At 37.5% G+C, this 20,535-nt stretch overlaps 1 protein-coding gene across 1 annotated transcript; it reads left to right on the top strand.

Annotated features, from left to right (window-relative positions):
- The first annotated feature begins 1,278 nt into the window (after positions 1-1,278).
- si:ch211-170d8.2 (uncharacterized protein LOC571755 homolog) lies at positions 1,279-9,351 on the top strand. The gene is made up of 3 exons (XM_057832889.1): positions 1,279-2,081; positions 4,253-4,397; positions 8,972-9,351. Exons 1-3 carry the CDS (start codon positions 1,661-1,663, stop codon positions 9,273-9,275), a joined length of 870 nt encoding a protein of 289 aa, XP_057688872.1. The 5' UTR covers positions 1,279-1,660; the 3' UTR covers positions 9,276-9,351.
- The last annotated feature ends 11,184 nt before the right edge of the window (positions 9,352-20,535 follow it).

Here is a 20,535-nt window from a genome sequence, read left to right as displayed (position 1 = left end):
TATGAGGAGGACATCCCACTTTTAAAAAGGCTTGGAGTTAATGTGGGAGCCGCATAATGCCCTTTATTTTGAATTGGTGCTTTTATGTTTATTTCTTTACATTTCACTTCAAAGTAATGGCAATTTTGTTGTGCCAGTTGATGTTAATCAAGCATTAACTGTTAATATAATTAATCAAAGTTAATTGGCTCTAAGTAAAGCTTGTCATAAATTTATCGCATCAGGTGGGTCGGCTCTCAAGCTCAATGAGGACCAAGTCACATCTCCAGGTCCTCCTCTGAGAACCTGGGCAAAAAAATTATGTGCACCCCTGATTATATTATATTATATGATATTAAGGGCTGTCAAAGTTATCGCGTTAACGGGCGGTAATTAATTTTTTTCATTAATCACGTTAAAATATTTGACGCAATTAACGCATATGCCCCGCTCAAACAGATTAAAATGACAGCAGTGTCATGTCCACTTGTTACTTGTGTTTTTTGTCTCCCTCTGCTGGCGCTTGGGTGCGACTGATTTTATGCACCATGAGCATTGTGTAATTCTTGACATCAACAATGGTGAGCTACTAGTTAATTTTTTTGATTGAAAATTTTACCAATTTTATTAAAACGAAAACATTAAGAGGGGTTTTAACATAAAATTTCTATAATTTGTACTAAAATCTATCTTTTAAGAACTACAAGTCGTTCTATCCAGGGATTGCTTTGACAGAATATTAATGTTAATGCCATCTTGTTGATTTATTGTTATAATAAACAAATACAGTACTTATGTACAGTATGTTGAATGTATATATCCGTCTTGTGTCTTATCTTTCCATTCCAACAATAATTTACAGAAAAATAAAGCATATTTTAGAGATGTTTGAATTGCGATTAATTACGATTAATTTTTAAGCTGTGATTAACTCGCTTAAAAATTTTAATCGTTTGACAGCCCTAATTATATTATATTATACTATATTATATTATATCATTTTTATTTTATTTACTTTGGTTCCGTGAAGAATCCAGAAAGGGTTATTTGATTGTGGCTTTCTGAAAAACAATACATTTTTACATTTAGGCACTCCTGCAATCGTCACACTTTTTCTGTTACAAACTGACCCCGGCCCCTCATCAGAGAAGAGAAGGGTTATGTGGCCCTCACAGGAAAAAGTTTGGGGACCCCTGATATAGTCCATAGTTTAAATTACAATTATTCTTTTGTATATTGCTTATTTGTTGAGCTGCCTATAATTAATGGAATCTGAACAGGCTCAGTTGAGATGCGTTGGGAGCTGTTTATTTGGAATTACAGAGGCAACGCAATTGTTTTTGGAAATTAATTATATTGGAACACGCGATGCTTAAAAAAAACAAACACATTGTCACAAAAACACCATTCGATTCTGTCCTTACGTTTGAGGGTCTCACAAACACGCCGAAGTTCCAAATATGAAGTCATTAGAGTCATTAGCTAAGTAGCTGAATATGAATGGCCAGGGTAGGCGCTCGTCGGGGCGCCTCATTATGCAAGCGCATTAAAAGAAAGCAGCGGGTGGTCAAGTGGCTTCGAACAAAAAGAGGGGCAGGATTCAAATTCTAAGTGGAAAGTTGTTCCCATTGTGAGCGGGCGTATAAAGGGGACGCCCGACTCGGCGGGCGAGACCAGCTGTATGTTTGGATTCAGAAACACTACCATGGCCTTGACACATTTCCACACGTGGATTGCCTTTTTTCTCATCTCGGTGATTATTTGCGACGTCGGAGGCCGCGCACTATCACCGAGGTCGATCTGGATTCACAGACCGTCTTTACGCACGGAGCTGCTGGGGCGGATGAGGCGCGGGGCGGCGGAGGCTCATCGGGAGCGCTGCGCGGAGCTCACAGCGTCCTGGCGGGAGAGCTCGCACGAGAACCCCAGGGACAATTCCACCGTGTTACGCCTCATTGTCAGGCCGCTGTCCGCGGGTATTTCCCGAGGATCAGTGTTCCCGGAGAGGCCGCTCTTCAGTTTCGTCCGGCGTGTCTATCGTTGCTGTCAAGACGGACTTGATTGCAGGAGCGTCAAGGGACTGCAGGGCCGCTTTGGAGGAGGTAAGGCCGGATAAAGTCAACACTTTCGACGCCGTTTAACACTAAAATAAAACGTCATATAGTTCAGTTGCGCAGTACACGAATATATCTAAATACATATGGCGGAAAACACTCAGGTGACTTGAAGTTCCGCTCTGAGACCCCCAATTGAGCAAACTTTCAAAATTGTCCGATATGCATGTGTGATACATCATTGGAAATCTTAAAATCTCAATTTTCTGGGCTAAGGAATTTTTTTTTTAAACAGGAGGGCATTAAAAAAAATAAACAGCAAAACCCTATATTACGGAGCCCCCCTGGTGCCAGGGTAGAAAAAATAAAAAAAAATCATAGCTAATCTGTACCCACAGATTACTAATCTGTACCCACAGATTACTAAACTGTACCCACAGTTTAGCAATCTGTACCCACAGTTTACTAAACTGTACCCACAGTTTAGTAATCTGTACCCACAGATTACTAAACTGTACCCACAGTTGACTAATCTGTACCCACAGATTACTAAACTGTACCCACAGGTTACTAAACTGTACCCACAGTTTAGCAATGACCCGGAAACTGTAGTCACCAATGTTTGGCGGGGACTCCAAACGCCGAGGGACCGACCAAGCAAGCACCTGCACCTTTTGCCCTCGGCGATCAAAGGGGTTTTAAAAGGTAACTATTGCACATTTTCTTTGGTAGCCGTCTACATTTTCAGGTGTCATCAATCAATATGGCATGTTGTGTGTTAGTAGCAGCTAATGCGGCTACTAAAAATAGCTAACTGACAAATGAACACTGCTTGAATTAAGCATGCACGGACACGACAGCAGCACAGAAAATGTGCAAAGACGAAATGCCATATTGATTGATGACACCTGAAAGACGCCTACCAAAGAAAACGTGCAATAGTTACCTTTTAAAACCCCTTTGTTCGCCGAGGGCAAATGGTGCAGATGCTTGCTTGGTCGGTCCCTCGGCGTTTGGGCTCGGAGTCCCCGCCAAACATTGGTGACTACTGTTTCCGGGTAATTGCTAAACTGTGGGTACAGATTAGTAAACTGTGGGCACAGTTTAGTAAACTGTGGGTACAGATTAGTAAACTGTGGGTACAGTTTAGTAAACTGTGGGTACAGTTTAGTAATCTCAGGGTACAGATTAGTAAACTGTGGTTACAGATTAGTAAACTGTACCCACAGATGAAGTAAACTGTGGGTACAGATTAGCTATGATTTTTTATTTTTTCTATCCTGGCACCCGGGGGGGGGGGGCTCCGTAGTATCTCGAGGTGAGAGCACGCGAGAGCAGAATTACAGACGCCATGACTTTAAGGAGATATTATCGCGTGCTTACCTTGTTTCGATCCAAAAACTCCATGTAGCATGTATCACTGAGTGTCAATACACAGGTGTGAATGGCCACAGCTGGATTTTTGGGGGGATTTTATGGTTGAAACATGGTAATATAACAAGGGTCGCTATGCAGAAATCGCAGACATTAAGGAGTGGTCAAGATGTTCTTTTTCATGTATTTACCTTTATAAACTTTTTTCCCCCAATTTTTGTTGTTGTTGTTTGGATCGATTATTTATCATCTAACATATCAGAGAAAATGCGACAGGAGCAAAAAAAATACAATTAAGCGATAGTTATGAGGTAGATATCCGTGACTTTTTTACAGACGCCATGTTTTTCATTGTGACATAATTTGTTTAAAAGTTTAAAATATGTGAATGAATAATTTTTTTAAGTCGTTTTTTTTTTTTTTTTTAAACGAAATATGAGACATCAATTAATGATTCTAAGCTAAAAACGACATTTTGAATAATGAATATAATAAATTACCTTCATTTTATGGGTGGGTTGAAACAAAAGCGGTTGCGCGACGTCTGTAAACGGTGGTTTTCAGGGTAAAACGGACAAATTAAGAATAGGGGGCTTATTACGTCATGAATCTGCTATGGCAGCATATAGACATGTTGTTCTATCAAGCACAACAGTTATTTTGGCTTAAAATACAGCAGTTTCTTTTAAAAAGAGGGTTGCAAGAGCAGAAGCTGCTTTTTCAGTCTTGTCTGTGTTTTCTGCCATATAACTCATATAAACTGTTCTCACCAAGAGTTGCATTATCTTGCTGACAGATTGAGATGAAACTCATAATACTGATAGGAATCTGCTCCTCATGTTTAGGTTCAGATGTGGAGTTACTCGTCTCGAGAGAGATCTTCTCAATGAGCATCAGGAGAGCCGAGCTTCACCTTCAGTTAACAAATCCGCAACAGGTTGACATCCATCCTGTGCTTCTAACAATGGCAAAGAGCAACCTGCCGACAAGGTAAGAATTCAACCTTTAACATTAACTCTTGTATAAAGGTACAGTGATCCCTTGTTTTTCGCGGTTAATTGGGCCTAGAACCAGTCGCGATAAGTGAAAAACTGCGAGGAAGCGCCCTCCCCCAATAAAAAAAAAAAAATTTGGTATGTTTAACAAGGGCGTAGGCTTGGTCTCAATATTGGTAGTGACGTTATAACAGCATAACCTGTATATGGCGGAAAACACTCAGGTGACTTGAAGTTCCGCTCTGCCACCCCCAATTTGACCAGATTTCAAAATTGTCCGATATGCATGTGTGATACATCATTGGAAAGCTTAAATTCTCTATTTTCTGGGGGAAGAAATATTTTGAACAGGAGGGCATTTAAAAAAAAAAAAAATTTAAACAGCAAAACCCTAACTGGAGCAGAAAGCACGCGAAAGCATAATTAAAGACGCCATGATTTTAATGAGATATAATCACGTACTTACCTTGTTCCATCCCAAATCTCCATGTAGCATGTATCATTGAGTGTCAAGACACAGATATGAATGGCCACAGCCAGATTTTTGGGGAATTTATGGGTGAAACATGGTAATATCACAAGGGTCATGATGCAGAAATCGCAGACATCAAGGAGTTGTTGAGATGTCCTTTTTCATATATTTGCCCTTTTAAACTTTTTTTTTTTTTCCCCAATTTTCTTTTTTTTGGGATCGATTATTTATCATCTAACATGTTGGGGAAAATGCGACAGTGACAAAAAATACAATTAATAGAGATGTCCCGATCGATCGGGATCACGTCATTTTCAAAGTATCGGAATCGGCAAAAAAATATTGGCCATGCCTTTTTTAAATATATAGACTATATTTTTTAATTGAATTGTTTTCTAATTGTATTTAACATTACAGACATAATATGTTACACTTATCCAGAGTCTTTAGTTTAGGCTTAAGGTAGCGTTATCAAATTTATCCCAATAACGGCGGTAATTAATTTTTTAAAAATAATGTATTACGTTATAATATTTTACGCAATTAATGCATGCGCTGCACGACCCACTCACGCATTGTCACGCTCCATTTGTAATGGCACCGTATTGCCTATGTAGAGAGCTAAAAGGCAGCGTAAAATGGGTAGAGTGAATTTTGGCAGCCTTTGGATCCTTATTTTAATTGGCTAAAGCCTAACAATCCCTCTCCCTATGATTAGAAATATCATGGGAAACAATGTGGGGAAGTAAGGTAGCAATCAATCTTTTTGTTATCACCTTATGTTATAGCCCATCGCAGAGAAGATATATAAATTGGTAGCACTACGCACAGTCATGGTTCCACTTGTCATGGTTCCACTTCCCATCATGCATTTGGCCAGGGCCTTCAGTATCATTTACTGAAAGCTCAACAAATACACTAGATGGCAATATTTAGTCAAAATATACAAAGTCACAAGTCTTTCTATCCGTGGATCCCTCTCACAGAAAGAATGTTAATAATGTAAATGCCGTCTTGAGGATTTATTGTCATAATAAACAAATACAGTACTTAAGTACTGTGTGTTGAATGTATATACTCGTCCGAGTTTTATTCATTTTTTTCTTAATGCATTGCCAAAATGTATATGATCGGAAAAAATTATCGGGAATGATTGGAATTGAATCGGGAGCAAAAAAAAGCAATCGGATCAGGAAATATCGGGATCGGCAGATACTCAAACTAAAACGATCGGGATCGGATCAGGAGCAAAAAAATATCTGTGACTTTTTTACAGACGCCATTTTTTTTCATTGTGACGTAATTTGTTTATAAGTTTAAAATATGCGAGTGAATAATTTTTTAAAGTTGTTTCTTTTTTTTTTTAAACAAAATATTAGACATCAATTAATGATTCTAAGCTAAAAATGATAGACATTTTGATTAATAAATGTAATTAATTACCTTCTTTTTATGGCTGGGTTGAAACAAAAGCGGTTGCACGACATCTGTTAACGGGGGTTTCCAGCATAAAAGGGACAAATTAAAAATAGTTCGGGGGCTTAATCTGCCATGAATCTGCTATGGCAGCATATAGACATATTGTTACATCAAACACAACATTTCTTTTGGCTTAAAATACAGCAGTTTATTTTAAAAAGGAGTGCAAGAGCAGAAACTGCTTTTTCAGTCTTGTCTGTGTTTTCCGCCATATACACTTTTTGGTGGGGACAGGACAGTAATAAAGGGTTATATTTTTCACGAATATGAACCTAATTAATTTACAGGCTAAATGATCAATGCAAAATAAATCTGTATTGGCTTATACTAATTTTCACATTGCAAATTTATAAGGCCTTAACGTGATATTTTTTCTTAAATCTAGTCAAATAGTTTTCTCCATCTTGTTTTTAGTGTTAAAGACCAGTTAACAGATTAATTGGTCGAATTAGTCCTTTTACTTTAAGTAAATATTACCATTTGTTTTTATTAAGGCCATCCATCTAAAAGTTGGTCATTTTTACCTAAATCAAGAAAAATTTGCTTTCAAATAATGTTTTGAAAAATATCTATTCTTGAATTAAGAACATTTCAGATTTTTGTTAAGATCAAATTTACTAACTTTTTGCCTCAAATAAGTGTGTTAAGATTATATTCAGATTTTTATTTTCGTATTTCAAGAAATCTGAGCAAAATTTACTTGAAGCACTGGCAGATTAATTCACTTATTTCTAGTAGATTTACACTGAAGACAAGGGAATTGAACTAGTGTTAATGTTAGGAGGCGTGTTTTTGCAGTGCGTATGTATTGGTTCAGGTTATACACCGTTCGATTCAAACCTTTGTTTAAAAAAAACTACGGGAGAAACCTTTTGGAAACTTATACATATTAATATATACCTGTATTTTATTAGCAAATTTAAATTCCTATATTTGAGCATAGCCAATAAAATGTGCGTTTGAGGAAAAAATTGGACTGGCACAATCAGCAAGTGAAAAGGGGTCAATGCAAGTCTAAACATAATGAAAGTACAGCAACTCACTTAATAATTGTAGAGTCAGTTTTAACCGTACAACATATGGGAAGACAATTTAAATGACCTATGTAATTTAAGTCATTATAGAATGCAAATAAGGTTGCTTAAAAGTTGGTGGAGACAATTTGGGCATCCTGAAATGTTGGTAGTGTTATGTTCCTACCGTCCCTATGCAAACCTACGCCTTTGGAGTTCAATGTAGTGCTGCAACGATTAGTCAATTACCTCGAATAATTAGATTAGAAAAAAGCTCAGAATTAAATGTTGCTGCTTCGAGTATTTGTTTAATTAAATTGGCGTTGTAATAGTTTTGAAAGTGTTTGCATTTATTTTTATTGATTTGGGTGGATTGACCTCTAGTGATAACAGTGAATATGAAATAACTCATTTAACATGGCCGAATCCAGCTGCTCCCTGTTAAGACCAACAGAAGCTAAGTTTTTATTTGAGCTAATATGTTTTAAAGCATTTGCAATCAAGTTGATAGGTATATTCAGTCGTTTTTGTGGGAATATGTGTTTGAATGATTTGTTCAGAGCATTTTATAGAATTTAAGCTTGCGGACTTTTGCTATGAAAGTTTGCCATTTGTTCTTTTGTTGTACTTAAATCCTTTATTTATTTATTTATGTTATACCGTTTGAGGCTAAACTCAGGTATTTTAATTTTTTATGTTCCTAATCTGATTACTCGATTACTCAAAGCAACTTTTTTATAGGTTAATCATTTACTAAAATAATCGATAGCTGCAGCCCTAGTTCAATGTATTCATTCAGCTTTATCATTGGAAAGAGATACATACTATATAAGACGTTTTCTTCACTTTTTTCCCCAAAGTATAATAAAAAAAGACTTTTATGTATACCTATATATTTTTAATGATTTTTAAGCACTTCGAATGTAATAATTATAAGTTTTAAACATGTTACTGTCCCACCATATTATTTTTAAAGAAGAAAAAAAGTAGACGCCCAGTCTATTAAAAAAAAGAAAAAAAAGAAAAATGCTTGTCTTTATTAAAGGCTTCATTGAGTAAGTCCACTCATATCCGCTCAAGCTGCTCACTTACACACAATGAGTTGCCACAGCAACTGTTTAACAAGTTAAATGATGTTGACGTATGCGGCGCTTTGAAGTCTCAGATAAACACCGTATCTGGCGAGAGCAAACCTTAACTGTCTGTCAATCATCGTTCACTTTAATAAACTCCAGTGCACTGCCTGACCAAGAAAGGCAGCAGGAGCGAGAGTTAGAGACTACGTGAGATCGGGACGGCTCTATAAAACAATGAATTTATTTATTTTTTTATTTGAAAAAAAAAAAAAAAAAAAAAAATTGCGATGGACTGAGGGCGCCAAGTTTTTAGCGCAAAGTAGTGGGGGATCACTGTAGTGTAATTGAACTCCTTGGCTGCTGTTGACGGCAATAGACGTCCAATCTATTTTGACTGGGAGGGCTGATAGACGTCAATTTTTCAAAAAATATACATTTCTTTCCATTTACTAACTACCACAACACATACTCTGTGAATAGAGGACTTGCAGTCAGTGAGTTAATGTCTCCACATTTTTGCCTCTTCCAGGTTTATTTCAAGATCTCACGGTAACACTCTGGAGTTGCGAGTGGATCTGCTGTTCCTTTTCCGGGGTCTACAAGAGGCAGCTGGCGGTCCCGGTGGAGGTTACCGCTTGGCGAACACGCGGAAGGTCCTGCTTTCCTCTTCACATAAAAAGCTAACTTCAGCGGATCTCCGGAGTAATGTGGGTGACGCGTGGGGGGAGCTGGGTTTGGCCTTAGGCTGCAGTCGGGCCGGAGTCGCCGTGTGTTGTGAAAGCAGCGAGGTCGGCCTTCTACACACACCTTTCGTGGCCCTGTACTACCGATGAGGTCACACTGACTGACACTGGACTCAACTACGCTGAGATGTACACTTTCATTGCTGATGTCACATAGAGCTGAGAAACAAATGATGCACTTCAAAATCATATATATTAATTTATAAATGTTGTGGTTTGTACAAATTATATAAATATATATACACACATATGGACCTGTCTGTGTTTTTATTTTTCCGTTTTACGATCAGGGCATATTAGAAAAATATTATGGCGCACCACTGAACAAAAATGTCATGTTGTCAAATAATGATTTTCTTTCCCTAGCAGAACTGGCAGAACTTTACCAATTCTGCCCATAAAAAAAGACAAACAAAAAAAAAAAAAACCTAACAAAATTGGCTAAAATGGCTAAAAACAGCTATTTCGCCTACTTCTGGGAAATTTTGACTTTTTTGACATTTTTCTCCACTATTGCACTATTTTTATACTGAAAAAAACAAACAAAAAAAAAACAAATTCTGTGTCTTTTTACTTCATTAAACAAGATTCTTTCGCTGGGATGCACATTATCAAGGTCTTACATATCTCTTTAAGGCAGGGGTCCCCAAACTATTCCACATCAGGCCACAGTGGATGCTGGATCACTTTCCACTGCAACAGGACAACACCTTTGCACCAGTCTGGTGTCTTACAATGTAATCAGTTGATTACAGGTGCTTTTTTTTTTCTTTTAAAATCAGAAACCTTATTGGTTAAATCAGAAACCTTATTGGTTAAACTGTAGAAATAATAACCAGGACCCACAGTGGCCCTTGAGGACTGGTTTGAACACCCATGCTTTAAGGCACCTGGAAATTGCGACCAAGGGTGAAGCAGACTTGTGCAAGTTCAAAATTCTCTTCAGGATTGTGGGGGTGGTGTGGGTCAGTGGTAGAGTAGTTGTCCCCCAACCCAGAGGTTGTGGGTTCAATTCTCCACCCTGATGAACTCACCTAAGTGTCCTTGAGCAAAATACTGAACCCCACGTTGCTCCTGGTGCTACGTCACCAGTAGGTGGATGGCGAGATAGTGTAAAGCGCTTTGAGCGCCTTGAAAGGTGGAAAAGCGCTATATAACACCATTTACCAGGATTAAGTTGGCTAGTTTGACGGTCCCCTGATGTTACAATAAGAAGCCTTCAAATATCAACTTGTCTACAGTTAACGTTGGCAGTAAACCTATCAGAATCTTCCAAGTACTGGGTTTTCTCTCATTATTTTAGCATTTAGCACATAGAAATAATTGTTATAGTCTTAATTGTCCTAAAAATGAACAGGAACGCAAAAGTGTTTACATGGCTTGTGGAAGCATCTAGTTCTAAACGTATACTGAAATAATAACAAGGTTTTCCCGCTTTTGCTTGTCATTTTACGTGGCTGGGAAACACAATGAATTATAGTAAATTTTCAGAGTAAGTAAAAGCATAATTGAAGTCCCTGAATTCCATTACATGGAACAACTATCGTGAGCTCAGCCACTACACCAGGGGTGTCAAATAAATTCCAAGTCTTGGGCTCTATCATTGTTATGGTTGATCATTATGATTTGAGAAATTATACGAATGTGTAATCTACTCCTACTACTTCATATACACAAAAAAGTTGAAGCCAATAAAAACGTTTGTCCAAAAACGTTTAGTTTTAAAATGGGGAAAGGTAACAATAAATACAATAGCTCGATGTTTTCAAAAGTGATGATGAACTCCGGTGTTGTTTTTGTCAACGACGATGATAGCGTAAATATTTTGTCAACGAACACATTTTGCATGATAACGAGCTAAAAGGTGTTTTGGGAGAGAAACATAACGATACAAATGCCAGTTTTCATCTGACGAGACGAAAATGTGCAATAGTTTCTGTCACATGTTTAAAATGTGTGACATTTTATGTGTAGTTAGCCTGCATCATTACAGCGTCTGGTTGTGTCACTCGTGACGTCCTGCATCATTACAGTGTCTGGTTGTGTCACTTATGACGTGCTGGGCACCCCCGACTCATCAGTGTTATCTCCAGTCACTCCAGCTTGCACACTCGGTAAGATTTGTTAGAGAATATACTGTACAATGTTGCTTTACTCTTCAAAAGTCTGTGCTGAGTGATCATCACACACTAAATGTAACTTGTAGCATTAGTATAGCATTCGCATTAGGCTAATGCTAACGGCGAGTGTCCTCTTAAACTCTTGGACAATTTTTTTTTTTTTTTACCTACAGTTCGTGGTGTCCAGGTGGGTATAATTCATTGAAATTAATGTAATGTTTTCTTGCTAAGTGTGTATTATCACCAAGTTAGTGTCGTCCTTATAGATACTACAATATTTTCTCATCTATCAATGTTCAATCAAACTACTTGGAAACTTTTATTTACTCATTTCTGGAGTAATTTTTTATGTTACAGACGAAAACATTTTAAGTTTGAGATTACTCAAATATGACCAATACGCAGTGTAAGTTAATAACGGCATTAGAGTATAACGGCGTGTCTACCGGCGTTATTTTTTTCAGTAGTGAGCAATCTAATTACTTTTCCCATCTTTGCAACGCTGTTACAGTTACAGAGGATGTGAAAGGGCGCATCAAGACAATTTGAATGAAGTGCAAGTTGTCTGAGAGAGAGCAGAGCGGGAGAGTGGGAGGAGGGAAAGGGGTTATGACGCCGTTGCAAACACAATGATGATTGGCTAGGTGGCTTGGAGCGTTAGCATAGCAGTTGTGCTAGCATTAGCATTTAGTATGGCGAGCATCATCTTAAAACTCGAGTTACTTTTTTTCTACATACAGTTCGTGACGTCCAGGTGGGTACAATTAATTGAAAATAATGTACTATTTTCCTACCGAGTCTGCATTATCCTCACCAAGTCTGCGTCCTTGTAGTTGTTACAATATAATTAGTTATTACCAAAAACAGTCACTTGCTGTAAACTTCTTTTTGTGACGTATCTATGAACCTTATATGATGTTTTTTTTGTTTTTGTTTTTTTCAAATCAAAACAACTAGAGCAAAGACAGGAGATGCAGGAGATTCAGAGCCTCACCTGCATATTGAAAAATTTGTCCATATATATTAGGGGTGTGACATACACAAAAGTCACGGTTCAGTACCTACCTCAGTACAGGGGTCACTGTTGGGTGCGGGTTCATTACAACAGGAAAAACGAAAAGGCTTTTTTCTCACAGCACTTGAGAGGTAAAAGTTTGAATACCATTACACTCTTACATAGGTGAAATAATGTAAAAAGTGTGACCTGCTTTTTTTTTTTTTTTTTTTTTAATGAAAAAAAATCAGTTCTATCAGTTAATATAAAAATCTTTGATGTGAAAAATGTTATGGAATGTGTACTGTTACAATGTGAAGAACATGAAAAGTAATGTCAGTTACTTTGCTGAGTTACTAATTACCCTTACTATGAGGTAACTGAGTTACCAAATCAATTAGTTACAAATTACTTCTCCCGAAAACTACAGCAATCCCTCGTTTTTCGCGGGTAATGGGGACCAGAACCAGCCATGATAAGTGAAAAACAGTGAAGTAGCGCCACCGGCCCTCAAAAAAAAAAAAAAAAAAAAAAAAAAAAATTTGTGTGTGTTCAATTTATTCAGATTTAACATTGGAAAGGGATACATATAAGACATGTTTTTTCAGTTTTTTCCCTCAAAATATATTTAAAAAAACAAACAAACCTATGTGTGTGTGTGTGTGTATATATATATATATATAAATATATATATAAATAAATGGTTTTAAGCACTTCAAATGTAATAATTATACGTTTTAAACATGTTACTGCCCCACCAAATTATTTTTGTCTTTATTAAATGATTCATTGAGTCCACTCAAATCCGCTCAAGCGGCCCACAAGGAGTTGCAATAGCAACTGTTTAACAAGTTAAATGATGATTGACGCATGCAGCGCTTTGAAGTTTCGGCTTCCAAAACATCTCAAGGCAAGATCAAACCTTAAAGTTTGTCTATCATCGTTAACTTTAATCAGCAACTCCTGTGCACTGCCTGAACACTTCAAGAAGCATGAGGGAGAGCGAGAGACTACGTGATCGGATTGGGACAACTCATCTGTATTTATTTTTCCACGAGGGACTGAGGGCGCGAAGTTTGAAGTGCGAAGTAGCGAGGGATCACAAATTTTTTAAAGCAAGATGAAAAACACTGCTAATATTGTGAGTAATATCGTCCAAAAGACTAACACGAAAATCAAAAAGGCTGCCAAAAATGGTGATGATCTATGAGGGGCCGTACAAGACATTTTTCATTCTGGCCCTCTCACACACATACATTCTCCTTTCACATACATATATATTCACTCTCACACACATACATTCTCCTCTCTCATGCATACATTCTCCTTTCACATCCATACATATTTACTTTCACATTCATACATTTTCACTCTCACATTCATACATTTTCACTCTCACATTCATACATTTTCACTCTCACATTCATACATTTTCACTCTCTCATTCATACATTTTTACTTTCACATTTATACATTTTTACTTTCACATTCATACATTTTCTCTGTCACGTTCATACATTTTCACTCTTATATTCATACATTTTTACTTTCACATTTATACATTTTCACTCTCACATTCGTACATTTTTACTTTCACATTTATACATTTTCACTCTCACATTCATACATTTTTACTTTCACATTTATACATTTTTACTTTCACGTTTATATATTTTCTCTCTCACGTTCATACATTTTCACTCTTATATTCATACATGTTGACTCTCACATTCACTCATTTTTAGTCTGTGAAATGTATGTTTGTATAAATCAAATATATGTGTATAAGAGTGAATATATATGTATGTGAGGAAAGTATGTATGAACGTGAGAGGAGAATGTATGTATGTATGAGTGAAAGTATAGTGAAAACGGAAGGAGTCTAGTTGAAACGGAAGCAAGCTCTGATTGGCTAGCTCTGATTAGCTGAGAACCTGACGCGGGTTACTGTTCATAAAATACCAAACTAAGGGTCAGCATGGAAGAGGACGCTCAATCACTTCGGCAAGCAGTTGGACTTTTGCAAAACATTTTGTCGACCCCAGAAACTGTAACTTCTTTGGCTTCCTGTCTCGAGCGGCGGCAAAGGACACAATCAACTGCACCCAACAGTGCTAATTATGACGCAGTTGAAAGTGAAATGAGAGACATTTTTAGACCGAGCAACTCTCGAACCTCTTCAACTGTCCAAGCGAGAGCTAATATGACCCGCTCGTAAACTACTGCGGTCAAGCCACCCTCCACTCGTAAAAACGAAGTCAAGCTAGCCGCCCCTCATTTGGATCATTGTTTGCATTATGTGCATTACGGTAATGCAACGCGCTGGCTTCATAATGGAACGCGGAGGCTTCACAGCGCTAGTCCCTTTATTGAAAAAAATAAATATGAATAAATAAAAAACGGGAAGCCATCCAAGAACGGGTCCACTTGAGAGAGGCACTCGAGCACCCCGAGACCCAAACTAAAGTATTATGATATAAAAAATAATTTAGGAATTCCGAGTAATACTACTTAGAAAATTGCTAGTTATTTCTGTCATTTACCCTTATTTCAAATATTAATTTAAAAATATCTGGCTGATATCCCGGGACGGGTCCACTTCTGAGGTATACTAGACGACCCCAAGACTCGAACTAAAGTACTCTGATAAAATTCTGATGTATCATTTCAAAATAAAAGTACTTTGAAAATTGCCCATTTTTGCTGTCATTTCGCCTGATTTCAAAAATTGATTTAAAAAAATCTGGTTGATATCCTGGGACGGTTCCACATCTGAGGTATACTAGACGACCCCAAGACTTGAACTAAAGTACTCTGATAAAATTCTGATGTATCATTTCAAAATAAAAGTACTTTGAAAATTGCCCATTTTTGCTGTCATTTAGCCTGATTTCAAAATTTGATTTAAAAAAATCTGGTCGATATCCTGGGACGGTTCCACTTCTGAGGTATACTAGACAACCCCAAGACTCGAACTAAAGTACTCTGATAAAATTCTGATGTATCATTTCAAAATAAAAGTACTTTGAAAATTGCCCATTTTTGCTGTCATTTCGCCTGATTTAAAAAATTGATTAAAAACAATCTGGCTGATATCCCGGGACGGTTCCACTTCTGGGGTATACTGGACGACCCCAAGACTCGAACTAAAGTACTCTGATATAATTCTGATGTATCATTTCAAAATAAAAGTACTTTGAAAATTGCCCATTTTAGCTGTCATTTCGCCTGATTTCAAAAGTTGATTAAAAAAAAATCTGGCTGATATCTTTCCTCACATACATATATATTCACTCTTATACACATATATTTTATTTATCCAAACATACATTTCACAGACTAAAAATGTGTGAATGTGAGAGTAAACATGTATGAATATAAGAGTGAAAATGTATGAACGTGAGAGTGAAAATGTATAAATGTGAAAGTAAAAATGTATAAACGTGAAAGTAAAAATGTATGAATATAAGAGTGAAAATGTATGAACGTGACAGAGAAAATGTATGAACGTGAAAGTAAAAATATATAAATGTGAAAGTAAAAATGTATGAATGTAAAAGTAAAAATGTATGAATGTGAAAGTAAAAATGTATGAATGTGAGAGTGAAAATGTATAAATGTGAGAGTGAAAATGTATAAATGTGAAAGTAAAAATGTATAAATGTGAAAGTAAAAATGTATGAATGTGAGAGTGAAAATGTATGAATGTGAAAGTAAAAATGTATGAATGTGAGAGTGAAAATGTATGAATGTGAAAGTAAAAATGTATGAATGTGAGAGTGAAAATGTATGAATGTGAAAGTAAATATGTATGGATGTGAAAGGAGAATGTATGCATGTGAGAGGAGAATGTATGTGTGTGAGAGTGAATATATATATGTATGTGAAAGGAGAATGTATGTGTGTGAGAGGGCCAGAATGAAAAATGTCTTGTACGGCCCCTCATAATGATCTGACATTTGGGTGTTTTAGAAAGAAATTATACCAATACACATGATTGCATACCTCAGAAAATAATGGGGCAGGCCAGATCTGGCCCCCGGGCCTTGTTTTTGACACCTGTGTACTAAACAGTTGTTCTTACTATATTGGGGTCTCGGTTATCTTTGTGCAGCTGCTTGTTTTGTTTCCTATCAACTTTTCTATACTTGGCTTCAGCGACATTTTCACAGTTGACATGGAAGGGAGGTGACACCTGGACAAACAAAATCATGCCGAGTGGCTCCTCATGAAACATCTTTTCAAAACAGACGTTTTCAAGCATTTGTAAAGAAGCCATGTCGATTCAATGGGTCTTCATTTTTTACCTGATGGGAGGGGTGAAAAAACAGCAGCGACAGTCTGATAAAATAGCACATTTATTAAAAAGAGACAGCATTAATCAGCATTTTGCCACTGAGCAGCTAGAGGACACACTTGTGCAAGAGTAGAGTGACTCCAGCACATTTCTAAATCCGCCTGCTGCTGCCGTCAGGCCTCAGAGGAGCGTTTGTTAATCCAAAACATGTACAGTAGGATCATAAATGGGCCATCTGATGCAATCACACCAAGATTCTTGACTTTTTTATTTGTGCTGCCTGGACGGTGGAGACGTCGGCTGAGGTTTTTGCCGTCAAAATCAGTCTCCGCTTAAATTTAACTCACATATACTATACAGTTGAAAAGTAACACACGGGGGGGAGCGGGGCATTCAGATAAATGGGGTACAGTTTATCACAACTTAAAAAGAAAAACTATCCCCTCAATCACAGAGAAGTTCAAAAGAATCTGATTTGATTCTGGGTTTACTTCCCTGATTTATTGAATGCTTAAAAAAAGGTATGCAAAGAAGTAGAAAGATAGGACGCCATGTTCTGTAAGAGTGTGGATGGAGTGACGACAAGTCTTTGGTTCTCATGTGTAAAGAAAAAAGAGCGGATCTTCATTCCACTGCTTTTATGAATAAGAAAAACTAACAATACCAGGACCAATGTCTTTAAAATAAAAGCGCTGACGAGCACAGTTTCCCACAAATCTCCCACTTTCCAAGTATAAATGAAATTCTGCTGACAGATGGCGCTTCCTTCACTCCAACTAGAACTGTTTGTGTGAAATGACAACTCAGTCCAAGAGGGAAAAGAAGGCTATTGATGGTAAAAGCACAAAGTATTCAATAATTCAAGGCAACAACACACACAAGGCAGTGCAAAATATCACACTAATAAAATATCTTGAAACAAAAAAAGACATCCTGAGGCAACATTTTCAAACCCTAAATCCAATTTCCGTCTCGGCCCTACCTCGATTTAAATTACACAAGAAAATGCAAGAATCGCATTTGCAGATAAGCTAATTTATTTGATTTCATGACAGCCATTTCATTTGGCTGTCTGCTAAGTTTTCTGTTGTTTCAGACCACGTACCGACAGCTGTTTCTCTCTCGAAAAGAAAGGCCACAGGGCTGCTAAAAGCCCCCCCAAAAAAACAAACTAAACCCAACACCTCAGTTCAAACAAAAGTGAGAACAACCGTTAAACGTTTTTCTTGTACCATATATACACACGTGACCGTGGAGATCAGCAAACATGGTGACTTTGGTGCTGAATGAAATGATGTTTTTGCAGAGGGGAGGAAGAACGTGCTCACGTCTTGAAAAATGAGTAAAAAAAACAAAAAACTTAAGGAAATGGCACCGCATTAACTCTTTGTAAATCAGTCAAAAAATTAGGAAGCGCTACAGCATATTAAATGGTAAATGTGTTGGATTTAAAAGCCAGTGACATGTTTAACACTTATAATTGGGGGGGGGGGGGGGGGGGGGATTTAGGTAGAAAACAGAGGGCATGAAAGCTGTAGCAGGTGAAAAAAAAAATGCTCAAAAACCACAAACTGCAGCTTAAGGCATTAAAACAAAACGTATCGACTGGACATTTGAGGGAAGATTTAAGACAAGAGGCTTTTTTTAGAAGGCTGCTAGAAATTTAAAAGACGAGGAGTAAACATTTGTTTTTGAACCAACAGTGATGTTGTGCTTTCTTCATGTTGTTGGAAAAAAACAAACATTGGAGCTAATTGAGGGACGAGACAAGTGCAATGACTGACACAGCCGATCAATCTTAAAGCGGAAGTTCCTAATTTTTGACATTAGGCTTAATCTTCGAGTTAGCGGGGGTTAAATTAGTCGGTGGAATTGATTTCAACAAATTCCGTGCAGTTTTTTAGTTATTTATAGATTTCAGGGCTCCTTAGTGGCTAAGCTAGCGCGACTCATTCGCACCTTCCTAGCATGCCAATAAAAAACAATATTAACAGATCTAAGATAGCCAAATAAATTCAAAATGCAGATCGTTGTTCAAAATACCCACGAGGCTAAAACAATGTTACACCAAACTGCCGTAATTAATGTATTTCTGCGGGACTTTTTTTTAGATATGTAATACAACCACAATAGAGAGGAGCGCTTCGGCCATTCGTGCTCATGATGCATTCGAGGAAGGTGGGAAGTCGGACTTATCCCACTCGGATGGTACCAGTTGCGACCTCAAAGCATTCCAACCGTTTTTTATTTTGGCCATCAAAAGACATGTTACCCTCCAACAAACATGGCTTCTCGTAAGCGATCAAATTGTGGAGGAAAAATAACCACACTGTAAACTAGGGGTGTGACAAAATATCGAAATGGTGATATATCGTGATGCTTTGTATCCCAAAAGGTTATCGATATGCTCCTGTCAAGGATCAAGATATCGTTTAATAAAGGTGTCAATGTTAGAAAAAAAAAAAGAACCATCAAGTTGCTAACAAAATCTTCCACCATAATAGTGTCTCAATTAACCCCAAGGCTGCATTGACGGTGCTCACTGAGACTGAGAAAACTAGGGCTGCAGCTATCGAATATTTTAGTAATCGAGTAATCGACTGAAAATTCTATCGATTAATCAACTAATCGGATAAAACACGACATTTTTTTTTTTGAGTTTTTGCAGTGTTCAATTAAATGTCTGATACCTGCTGTATTGGAGCACATTAGGGACCAGTGCTACTTGGTGTTTTAACCAGCAATGACTACTGAGCTAAAATTGAGGCATCAGAAGCTATCTGCTACCACCGTAGCATCATGCGGGCTAGTTTTTAGCAACGGCGGCGTCGTTTGTATCTGCTGTTGGCTGCAGTAAGTTTTTTTTTTTATTGCTTCTTCCTCTACGCACGTGACATCAGCGCATTGTCCCGCATTAAAAGTAGTCCAGGCAAAACATGACGCTTAGAGCTGTCAAAATTAAACGATTACTTGAGGTGAATAAAATTACTCGGATCAGTTTTTAAACTCGAGTTCCTCGAGTATTCGTTTCAGCTCTACTGGGAACTTTCGTTCATTCAAAGCTAGAGCATTCACAGTCATTAAGTCTGATTTTCGGGGAATTAAAAGGTCACTTGCTGTTCATTTTAGGGCCTTTCAAGGTCATTTCCTGTTGAGTTTGAGTCACCCCTATTCATTTGGGTGATTCCCAGGTTACTTCCTGTTCTGTAACTCAAAGTAAACAGGAAGTGACCCATCAAATACCCCAAAATCAACAGGAAGTTACTGAAAATCAACAGGTAAATGACCTTAAATGGCTCAAAATTACCTCATTGCCTGGCATTGGCTGCCACTGACGTCCCTAGACGTTCAATCCGTTTGAAGTTTTCAAATGGATTGAACGTCTACCAATGATAAACTCATTCCAATTCACAGCAGAAGCTTGTTTTTCTGTTTATTAATTGTTTGTAAAATATCCTAGAATGATTTCCTGACCAATGTATCGATAATCGTTGTATCGCCATATCGTCAGATCATCGTTATCGTGAACTTATTGCAAATCGTATCGTATCGTGAGGTACCAAGAGGTTCCCACTCCTACTGTAAAATGCCTTCTTTAGTTTTGCCATTGACGGTCTGCTTTTCGACTGTCAGTGCAATTTCGCAACTAGGGTCCCCCAGTTCGAGTTGTGTTCTAATAATATTTATCCTGGTCGGAGGTTGGAAAACTCCTAATTCCCACCTTCCTCGAATGCAGCATCAGTCTACGGAGTCTTGACTGCAGAACGGAACATACTGAAACGTGCATTTAGAGGCTATGGAAACGGAAGAAATGGGCAAATGAGAGTTTCCACAAATTCCCTATGAAGAACAAGGAACAATCCAAACTGTCGATATATGCTGCTGGCTACGCCAAACACACCGGTAGAAAAAATATTACTCCGCTCTGTAGCCTGTTAC

The sequence above is a fragment of the Corythoichthys intestinalis genome, chromosome 3, assembly GCF_030265065.1.
Source record: "Corythoichthys intestinalis isolate RoL2023-P3 chromosome 3, ASM3026506v1, whole genome shotgun sequence".
In the NCBI taxonomy this organism is placed as follows: domain Eukaryota; kingdom Metazoa; phylum Chordata; class Actinopteri; order Syngnathiformes; family Syngnathidae; genus Corythoichthys; species Corythoichthys intestinalis.
The sequence above is the reverse complement of the archived record's forward strand: the minus strand, read 5'-3'. Positions and strand labels throughout refer to the sequence as shown.

Bases quoted from the DNA above. Each gene is read 5' to 3' on its own strand.
- si:ch211-170d8.2 (XM_057832889.1), top strand. From the start codon at position 1,661: ATGTTTGGATTCAGAAACACTACCATGGCCTTGACACATTTCCACACG. The intron at 2,082-4,252 runs GTAAGGCCGGAT...CCTCATGTTTAG, and splicing joins GCAGGGCCGCTTTGGAGGAG to GTTCAGATGTGGAGTTACTC. The intron at 4,398-8,971 runs GTAAGAATTCAA...TGCCTCTTCCAG, and splicing joins AAGAGCAACCTGCCGACAAG to GTTTATTTCAAGATCTCACG.